The sequence below is a fragment of the Triticum dicoccoides genome, chromosome 3B (genome assembly GCF_002162155.2).
Source record: "Triticum dicoccoides isolate Atlit2015 ecotype Zavitan chromosome 3B, WEW_v2.0, whole genome shotgun sequence".
Taxonomy (NCBI): domain Eukaryota; kingdom Viridiplantae; phylum Streptophyta; class Magnoliopsida; order Poales; family Poaceae; genus Triticum; species Triticum dicoccoides.
Window position 1 is genome coordinate 856,539,580 of NC_041385.1, and position 10,796 is coordinate 856,550,375.

General features: G+C 50.7%; 1 protein-coding gene across 1 annotated transcript; it reads right to left on the minus strand.

The window, feature by feature from the left end:
- Window positions 1–7,139: 7,139 nt before the first annotated feature.
- On the minus strand, window positions 7,140–10,562 carry LOC119278977 (receptor-like cytoplasmic kinase 176). The gene is made up of 6 exons (XM_037560380.1): window positions 10,158–10,562; window positions 9,600–9,928; window positions 9,300–9,435; window positions 9,048–9,190; window positions 8,821–8,944; window positions 7,140–7,710 (listed from the first exon to the last, which is right to left on the minus strand). Exons 1-6 carry the CDS (start codon window positions 10,240–10,242, stop codon window positions 7,235–7,237), a joined length of 1,293 nt encoding a protein of 430 aa, XP_037416277.1. The 5' UTR covers window positions 10,243–10,562; the 3' UTR covers window positions 7,140–7,234.
- Window positions 10,563–10,796: the final 234 nt, after the last annotated feature.

Genomic DNA, 10,796 nt, shown 5'->3' on the forward strand with positions numbered 1-10,796 from the left:
TTATCAAAGAGTAAAATGCATCATAAGTCATATGACTATTAGAATTGTGTTATTTTAGTCATATCACTAATAAAATGCAGATTTGGATCCCAAAACAATTTTAAGTCATTCATTGCATGTCCTAAGCTCGCTTGAGCAATGTTGGCTCGCCAATGTGTCGCCTGGACCGGTGCCACATTAAAAGTAAAAATATTTCATGATGAATCTAATAGTATTGATTTGAAATGTTGATAATTTTTCTCTTTAAATTTGGTCAAATTTGATAGAGTTTGACTTTTTTAAAATTTCTATTGAGATGAGTTAGTCTTTCTTAGAGTTTCATTCTACATGGTTAGACTGTAAGTGTGTAATTCTAACCAAGGCCGAAGACGGGGGAGTGATAAGCTCATTTTCCGGGTAGCATCGATGCAGGGGCTGTCAATCTATGCTGATGACGTTGCTTTATTCGTGCGGCCTTCGAGCAAGGATCTGAGCTTTGTCAGGGAGGTGTTGCAACCTTTCGGTGAGGTCTATGGGCTCTAAGTTAACTACACTAAGTCCTCTCAATTCTAATCAGAGGGGACTTCAAGGATCAACTTAGGGTGACAAACATTTTACAATGCAAGATTATGGGTGAATTCCCTTGCAAATATCTCAGGTTGCAGCTTGCCGTCAGCCAGCTCACCAAAGTAGAGTGACAACCGATTCTAGACCAAGCAAAGGAATTTGTTCCAGCTTGGTAGTGAGGGCTGACTCAGCAACCAGAAGACTTGTTTTGGTCAAATCGGTAATCGCAGCTAAACGTATCCACTGCCTGATGATCTCAGATGCACTTGTTTGGTTTTTTCAGGAGCTAGATACCTGGATGTGGAAAAGCGAATGGCGAGCAGTGCCTTGTGGCTTCGAGTACCATCTACAACCCAACTTGTTTTGGTGGCCTCGGCGTTAAGAATCATTTTCTCCAAGACTAGGCGCTCTGGGTACGCTGGGAATGGTTAGGACGAGCTGATCGGGAGAGGCCGTGGCAAGGAATTCCCATGACTAACGGCAAAGAGGCTCGAATGGTTTTTGACAGCTTGCTCAAGAGAGATTTTACGGTGCAATTTACTAGTCCTACCAACGAGTAGTATTGAGCTATATCAGCCGTCCATCGTGTGGGTATTCTGGGCAATTCACCATCGGGTTTTTATTTCATTTTTATAAGGGCAATTTAGTTCAGGAGTGTGTGATAGTCTCTGCCCCGTAGGGACACAGAGTTGGTTGCCGCACCCCTCGGCGGCCGTCAACCGAACGCCCTCGCCGGCAGTCTGCGGCTGCGCCTCCGCGTTCGTCCGGTCCCGGCCCTGCTGATGGTCTACCGATCGTCCAAGGCACGAGCCGTCTCTCTCTGCATCTCCTGCATGCTCACCTTGTCGGTCATCCAAGCAACAGAATCTGCCGTCATCCTCGATCTCCATGTGCATCTCCCGCATGCCCAACTTGTTTCTGTTAGCATGGACGGTTGATATACCCATCTGCTGGAGTAAATGGAAGATTGCGTTGAAGATAATGATTGAGAAGAAGTTCTTTTGTCCTGGGACTCGGGAGAAGCAAGATGATTAGATGACCAAATGGTGAATTTGGTCGTGTGCATTGTAATCTGATTTATTTGGTTCCTGGTCCAGAGCTTACATTTATGTAGTAGTCAATAAATGTCTTGATCCACTTTGTTATTTTCTCCATTTTATTCTCAACGCCCCTCTGCTTTTTTTTTTAGAACGAAGGCTCAAGGAGAGCCCGACTTCTAATTAACAAAGCCATCAACCGGCCAGAGATTACACAAGGCCACCAATACAACCAACGGAAAACAGAAAGGAAAATAAACTGCAGGTACACGGTGATGCCGAAGCAGCTTACAAGCACCAAAGACTACATGCCCTATAGAAGTAAACAGAGAAGCACTAGCATGTAGTCAACGGAGTCCTCCAAGTGGACTATAGACAGTAGGACAAACAGAGGGGAGCTTCGGGCAGCCATTGCCCAACGTCGATGGACCGAGCCCTCATCTACCCTGGAAGGTGCACATCGAAAACCAAGCCGCTCCTTTCCAAATCCGGAGGGGACCCCTGCCCCTCGCCTTGGCTCGAAAGGCGCCGGACCGCCGGAAGATGGAATTGCCCTCCCTAGAGCAAGAAAAGGGCATGATTCTGTGCACCAAGGAGATACTCAGCTCGACACACCGCTGCACGAAGGGAACCAGAAGAGTCCACACCGCAGCCCACTGCTACAAGCACGAAGAGGAAAAACTGCACAATGGAGCTGTCACTGAACAAACAAACAGCAAGGAGAAATGGAGCCTCCATAACTGGATCAGATACAAAGCATCATTCTCCAAATCCCTCGCCGAAGACGCAGCCACCCAGCCTCCACCGCCCAGCACCACAGCACACTCCCACCTTGCCCAAGCCGGCACCTTCAAGAAGGAGGCGGCGCACGTTGCACCATTGTCGACCTGTCTCGGCAAGACATGGGATTTCTCCCGGGCATGGAGCGGGAGGGAGAGGGCACGAAACTCGACGGCGCCTCCAAGGAGGGGAGCGGCACCGGCCGGTGTCGCCGCCGTCGTGGCTAGAGCACCCCAGCCAAGGATTTCTCCCGATTCAAACCGCATCTCCGGGCAGCCCAACGCCGGATCCGGCGGCCAGAGGCTACCGACGACCAGATCCGGCGGGGCAGAGTGCTGCGTGGGGGAAGGGGCCGCCTTCAGATCCAGCCGCGGGCGAGGGGAGCGCCGCACCCGCCGCGACCGGCGACAACTCCCGCCGTCCCTCGCCACCCTCGCGGCCAAGGGAACGGAGGGTCACCACCTGCGGCGCCGCTTGCAGGGAGACAGCGCCGCCTCGCCACCCGAGGCCGCCGCCTCGGCGTCCGGAGCCCTCCGGTCGGGAGCAGCAAATCCTCGCCGCCGCCGTCCTTGACGACCCCGCGGGCGGCGCCGGAGATCCCCTCGGGCGGCGGCGAGGGGGGAGGGGGGAGGCGGGAGGGGAGGTTCGGCGGCTAGGGTTCGACGCCGCCCGAGTCGCCCCAAGCGGAGCGACGCGACGCCCCTCTGCTTTTAGAGCAACTCCAATGAGGCGATCCATTTTGTCCGCCGCCGTCTGTTTGGTTCGGCGCGGACACAAAAGGCGCGCCGACCAAAACGGACGCGCGTCCGTTTTCCATCCACGGGCAACCCATTCCCGGCCCATTTTTGAGCCGGAATTGCGTCGGAAAGGCAGTATAAGGGCCATGTCAGGGCTTGCACGGTCATACTAGAGGTTGTGGCGTCTCAAGATCTCTGGATCTGGCACTCTTTCTTTGACATGGCTGGATTATACAGTGATATCAACGTGCTTCAACGCTCGTCGGTGTTTGTTAGGCTTGCCAAAGGCAACATCCCACCGGTGAAACTTCACTGTCGACGGCCACAATGGCCCGAAGTGAGCCGCAACACTTTCCGCATGCATCGCACTGTATGAGCGGCATCGGCAAGCCACAAAGACGCTGCGCGAGCGCCGAACCTGGTGGACGGTCGGACGAACCCATGCCCGCAAACCTTCGGCGGCGGCGGGCGGATGAACCCGTACCTGCATGCTGTGATGCGTCCTTCCCTGGGTTGCGGGAGAGGCTCCCAGACCACTCCATCATTTTGGGGCAGTGGCCGGCGGCCGGAAGAAGCCAAATCCGGCGGTCCGCCGACGCGGGGGGAGGGAGGGGAGACCTCGTGCGCGTGGCGGCCTTTCGGCGTGCTCCTGCCGGAATCTTGGGCGGCCGACGGCGGCGGCGCGAGGGGGAGAGGAGAGGTGGTTGGTTGGGGAAAGCGCGGGATGAAATGTCCCCTCCACCAACCGCTTCCACTTATATGCAGGGCACCGCAGCCGCGAGGGGGAAACCCGTGTTTTCTCGGGTCGAGGGAGGGATTTTGCCGCGTCCCCTAAAATTTTTTGCGGGCCGGGACGGGATGCGGGGTCTGACCGGGCAGGTTTTTTTGCCCCAGCCCGTATTTTGACGGTTATTTTGCGGGTCGGGGCAAGATGCGGGGTCTGCTAGAATTGCTCTTACATACACCTCACATACTGATATGCACGAGGAACATGATGGCAGTCAATGTTCATTTGTTCATCGTACAAAATCCAGCGACTAGAGAAGGGGAAATTAAACGTTCATTACTAGGGAGTTTAAAGGAAACTTCAAATTTGATCACATTATAGCTTCTCACATATACTGATCTACATAATGGGGATGAATATTTTTGTAATGAAAATGATTAGCCTGGACAGAAGTGCTGCAACATGCATGCGATCCATTTTGTTGGCTTCTCGTGAGAAGCTAACGTGGGTACGACCATACGAGGAGATTGTTTTGCGAGACGCTCAGAGAAGGCGGAGGAGGGGCCTCCCAGCCGCTCGATTCGGCACGCATGGGGTGGAGGCAATGGCTGTCGGGCTGCTGCGTCGGAGCTACGGGACGGCAGAGAGATGAGGCGATGGTTGTCAGCGGCCGCTAACCCTAGCGCCGCATGCTACTTGGGAGCAAGAGAAATTGAAGGGAATGGATCGGCCCTTCACCTGCCGCTCGTCCGATTCGTTTCTTTTCCTGAAAATGCTCCTTGCCCTGCGGGATTTGTTTGGTTTCACTACCGGTTTTGCCCTTTGATCAATAAATACTACTCACCATAGCTCCTAGTATTGTTGAATTTGGGCCCTTGGATCGGATCGATGGATGGCTCATATTCATTTGTCCCTACCGTAAAAGACCTCTTGCTCAAAATTAAGGTTGGCAACAGCAATCGCGTTTTCTTTCGGCGAGACTGTTGGATCTATGGCTTTGCACCAAGAACTGTGTTCCAGGCGATGGAGAATATGAGATGGATGCCCGATATATTGGGTGAGCTGTCTTTCACAACACACAAGCAATTCCTGCATCTTTGCCAAGCCATTGCTTCAGTATCGCCGGACACTCAGGAGCAGGACAATTTTGCTTGCCTGGTGCGACGACCACGAGTACACAACTAGATCGACTTATCATCAGCTATGTTAGGGAATGACCAGAGTTCTTTTCGCGTCATCCATATGGAGGAGTTGGGCGCCTCTGAAGTGTAAAATCTCCGCGTGGCTGCGGCCCAACATCAACTTTAGACTTCTGCCCTCCATGCTTACCACGGCTTACAAGATCAGCGGTCAGCCTATTACACTTGCCTGCATGAGGAGGACAACATCGAACATATATCGATGCAATGTGTATACACTTGGGAGGTCCAAAACAATTGTTTGCATGAGCTTCGCCTAAATGTGCAATGTCCCGCGACACATGACATGTTCATCACTTGGTGGCTGCATGACAGGGCTCAACTTTAGCAAGGCGGAGAAGCTTGCCTTTGATTCTTTTATCATCAATACAGCCTAGTCACTATGAAAGCAGAGAAATGCGTGCGTCCTTCATAGGGGACACTAAATCAAAACATCGGTGCTAAAAAAACAGATCCTAAGAGAGATTACGGAATGGAAAGATGTCGGTGTTAGAGTTGGAGGCCTGCAACGATTTGTGAGAGAGTAGGCTAGGGTTTGGATGGAGTGGTGTGGATTTTTGCCTGATGTTTGCTTTCGATGTAAGCCTCTTGTCATAAATTTAGCTTTTTTCTATAAATCATGATACACAATTGGCGTACTTTTCTATACCTCTATATAGCTATACCTAGTAGTATTAAAGATTCTATTGCTTCTAGCGGTACGTCATTAAAATTGTCCCCAAAATTTACAAAATAATACCCACCAATGCTATCTATAAGTTAGAAAAAATGTTTTGCAGGGAATCCCCCGCCTGGGCAGGCCCAAACATAGGGGCCTACTATACTACGCTCTGACCGCTGTAGAAAACACAGTACGCCAGTTTGGGCCGGCCCATGTACGGGCGCCCATTTTTTCAGTTTCGTTTTTATTTTTATTTTTATGCCCCGTTTTTGTTTTTTATACTTTAAATAATTTGGAACTTCAAAAACATTTTAAATTAAAACAGCTGAGAATTTTGAAATGAAATCTTCAAGAAAACATAAAATGTTTGTGAATTAAAAAATGCGCGGTATTTCTAAAAATGTTTGCTATTCAAAAAAATGTTCGGAAAATCAAAAAAGTCCATGATTTCGAAAAAAAGTCCGTGTATTAAAAGTTATTAATGAAATTGAACAAAATGTTTGCCAATTCAAAAAAAATCATACATTTTTAAAAACTGTCCTAAAATTTTAAAAACAGTTCATAAATTACAGAAGACTTTATTGATTCATAAAATGTTTGCTGATTCAGAGAATGTTCGTGCATTTCAAAAATGTTTGTGAAGCTCATCTATTCTAGAATTGTTCACTGATTTAAAAGAAAATGCTTGAAAAACGTTCCAATATAAAAAATATTCACAATTTTAAAAAAGTGTTTGTAAATAGTAAAAAATGTTCACAACTTTTAAAAATGTTCCAAACTTGTAAAAATGTTCATGAATGATCGAAAGTATGTATTTAAACAGTAATGCTTCTGAGTCTTTGTGACGATATACCCTCGTGAAATTTTGAAGAATTAACTGCCGGGGTGGATCGGAATATTATAGTATATTTTATAAAAAAAATTCTTGAAATAAAGAATGTTTCTCTGAATTACCAAGTTTTTTGACAACCACGATATTTTTTCAAAAATGTGAACAATGCTTCAATTTGTTAATAAATTTTAAAAAAGAAACATTTTTCTTGCATTTGTGAACAAAGTTTCAAAATCATGCGACGAGATGTGAACGAAATGTGGTCATCGCCATTGTAGATTATGATTTATTTTTTCTCATGTTGCAACGCACCGGGCCCTTTTGCTAGTTAGGAAAAAAAAGTGCAATAATCCAACCATGTCGGCCGTCGCCAACAAAATTTCGTGGCCGACTCGTGCAAGAGACAGGGACAGTTGCCAACATTCAGCCGTTGGCATCCATCCGTTCATCCATATCCATCCATCCAAGCAAAAGCCCCTAATTTTTGCATGTTATTTTCCGGCGCATCTCCATCGGGTGGAGCCGGCGACGGCGACGGCGGCGGAGTCGCCTCAAAACAAAAAGCTCTGCCGGCCATCGTCGCCGATCATCCTGCCGCCTACGTTAACAAGCAAAAGAAATGGCGGACGCCGGATTCTCAGGAGCAAAGAAGAAGCCAGCTACATTAACAACATTCAGAAACTACTCGTACATCATCATCGATCTTTACAACGCATCACTCGGGGTGCGACCGCAGCGGCGCCGCCGGCAGCCGCCGCACGGCCATGGGCTCGGGCCGCCGCTGCTGCCGCCCCGCGCTGCTCCCGCTGTCACCGCCACCGCGTATCCTAACGAACCCCCCGGACGCCTTCCCCTGCCCGGCGCCACCGGCCGCGGCCGCCTCCTTGGCGTCCTGCAGCTGCTCGAGCGCGGTCACCACCTCCGCCATGCCGGGGCGGGCCCGGGCGTCGCCGGAGAGGCACCGCATGGCGAGCGCCGCCGTCTTCTGCGCGCCGGAGAGCGAGTACTGGCCGCCCAGCCGCGCGTCCAGGATGTGGAACACCCGGCGCTTGCTGGTGAGGTACGGCCGCGCCCACTCCACCAGGTTGTGCTCCCCCGACGGCCGGTTCTTGTCCAGCGCCCGCCGTCCCGACAGCATCTCCAGCAGCACCACCCCGAAGCTGTACACGTCGCTCTTCGCCGTCAGATGCCCTGCACCACCATCAACACCACCATTAATTTCTCTTAACGATTCATCCATTAACAATTCATTCCTACTACATTGTTAACTTCCATTCATCCATTCATGCAAGCAAAGCATCAATCATTTAATCCCACTAGATATTCCTACTCCATCCAAGATAATAATCCTACTGGATATTCGATCCAAGATAATCATACTCAGCAAAGGGTTAATTTAATCCCACTGGACACTCCATCCAAGATCCCATGGGCATCAAAGTCACAACCCTTTCACTGGCTCATGTGCAGATGCTGCAGAGGGAACAGACAATGATCCGGCTTAGCCGGATTAGATACAAGTTTTTTAGGGTGGATTAGACGTAGGTTAGCACAACTTGGACTAGTGTACTGTGTTGGTATCAGTACAACACAGCTCATGCCTACCTAGGAACCACTAAACTAGATGAGCAAGTACAGAGGTACTGCTGGCCATTGACCTGCTGGTACACAAAGTACAGAGCACATGCTGTTGATCTAGCTGCAAGATTGATATATATGCTATTAGATCACCTGCCATCCAATCAAATTATTTTCAAAAAGTGTGCATTATCTATGTGGATGGTGGTGGTGACAGCTGATTAATCAATCTGGTTTTGGTTTTAGCACACATGTGGTGAATGGGTCCTGTTGCAATAGTTAGGTCTGAAACCATGACCAAATTGGGCCAGTTGTGCTGCTACCTAACTGATGAAGATTGGACCAAGAATTCTGAGGCTGGTGTGTTCTTCACTGCTTCTCCTGGTGCCCCAGGACACACACAAGCCGCCAAACGGATTAGGCTGACTTTTTATTTGGATTCTCGTGTAATCCAACCGTACCTACCGCATAACAACAACATCATTATTCAAACCTTTTTGTTCTTGATAAGAACTGCCAAGAAAAGTAGTATCATGCTAAAAGTTCAGAGCATTTCCAGCAGTATCTGTCCCTTGCTAAATATATGTGCACGAAAAGTTCAAGCTTTTTATAACAAACCCAAATTAGAAGCGTTTCAGCAACACCAAAGGGTACAAAGTACTTATAATAATGTGCTGCATCAGATTAAGCTATGTGTTGATGTAATTAATTGAGTTGGTTTACCTGTTGCGAGATACTCGGGCGCGGCGTAGCCATGAGTGCCCATGACCCTTGTGGAGACATGGCTCTTGTCGCCTGTCGGCCCGTCCTTCGCGAGCCCGAAATCGGAAAGCTTCGCGTTGTAGCTCTGCAGATTCCATCCATGGTTCGATATATTCAGCATTTGAGAAGTAAGTTTGTGAAGAGTTTATTTACTCAGTTCAAATCAGAAGGAAAAGTAAAGAACATACCGAGTCAAGGAGAACGTTGGACGTCTTGAAGTCGCGGTAGATGACCTTGGCCATGTCGCTGTGGAGGAAGGCGAGCCCCCTAGCCGCCCCGAGCGCGACCTTCATCCTCAGGTTCCATGACAGTGGCTGGAAATGCGAGCCCCCTGCACATCCATCATTCACCCAAACTTGTTACCACCAACATCTTCAACAAGTAACTAAGTGTTGTTAACTGATCAAGAAAAGGCAAGAGGAAGGTTCAGTGGTAATTACTTCTGAAAAGATGGTTCTCGAGGCTCCCTCGCGGCATGAACTCGTAGACGAGGAGGCGCTGCTCGTCCTCGAGGCAGTACCCGACGAGCCTGACAAGATTCGGGTGCGACAACTGGCCCAGGTAGTTCACTTCAGCCTGCACATCACATTCAGTAACATATATTCAGTAATAACAATGGGGATTCAGAAATTTGAGCAACAGACTGACTCTGAAATCTGAATGCATGCAGAGATTCAGAAAGTTCAGAACGTATTCAGTAGTTAGCAGAGTAGTTCAGAGGAGGTGAGGTGAAGACTGACCAGCCACTCGCGGTGGCCCTGGAAGCCCTCCTGGTTGAGCTTCTTGACGGCGATGACCATGCCGGTGCCGGGGCGGGCGGGCGCGAAGGTGGTCTCGTCGACCCAGCCCTTGAAGACGGACCCGAAGCCGCCCTCTCCCAGCACGCTGTCCGGCCGGAAGTTCCGGGTGGCCGTCTTGAGCTCGTTGAAGGCGAAGCTCTTGACGTTGGCCGACTGCAGGATCTCGCCCTCGCTCCGCGGCGTCGGCGGCACCGTCGTCGGCGGCGAGGACGACACCCGGCTGCTCGACACGCTCGCGCCCCCTTTCCCCTTCCTCCTCCACACCCATCCTGATCAATCAATCACCCAAACGGTTGGCCACGGTTAGAAGGAGATCAGAGCCAAGAAATCGAAGCAAAATCTGAATTTTGCTCTTGGATTGAGACCGGAAACGGGAGGAAAAGGTGCTTTCCAGGCAGGTGAGACAAGAAGATTAGTCCAAATTAATTAGGCGAGGAAATGGCGCTCGCGGTGCACGCCGGAGCACGGCAAGGAGGAGGAGGAGGAGGGGAGGCTCACCTGAGGAGGAGGAAGGGGAGGCGGAGCCGCCGGCGCTCTTGTAGGGGCTGTCGGAGCCGATCCTGCTCCCGAAGCAGTTGCCCATGGCCGCCGGCGAGCAGAGTCAGGGGAGACCGATCGATGGATGGATTCTGAGGCAGGTGGAGAGCTCTTCTCGGAGGCGAGGAAGAAGAGCAGTCTTTGTCCTCACCCCGGCCGGCGAGCTGGCCTGCTATATACTACTCCTCCTCTCTGACTTTCCTATGTGTCCCCGTCGACCTCGATCGATCACGGGAAGGAGAGGAAGGGGAGGCCGACCTCGCTCGCGCCCGTGCTATGCTGGTTGGCCACTTGCCCCAGTAGGAGAGGGGCGCATTAATGGCGGGCGGGGAGGCGGGGAGGGAGGAGGCGATGGAGAAGAAGATGCGCGTGCTCTTCTCGGGAGCTTTTGCTCCCACCGTGGTTTTATACCGGACGCCTCCGGCACGAACCTTCCGCCCGGTGACATGTGGGCCCGGGACGCGCGGTGGGGCCGGGGCGTCAGTCGAGGTGGCGTGGCGGGTCGGGGATCGGCGCCGGCCGTCGGATGCCGATTGGACGGCCGAGATTGTTTCAGCTTCTCTTGTGGCAGTTGGTGATAAATTGTTGTGGTCAATTTGC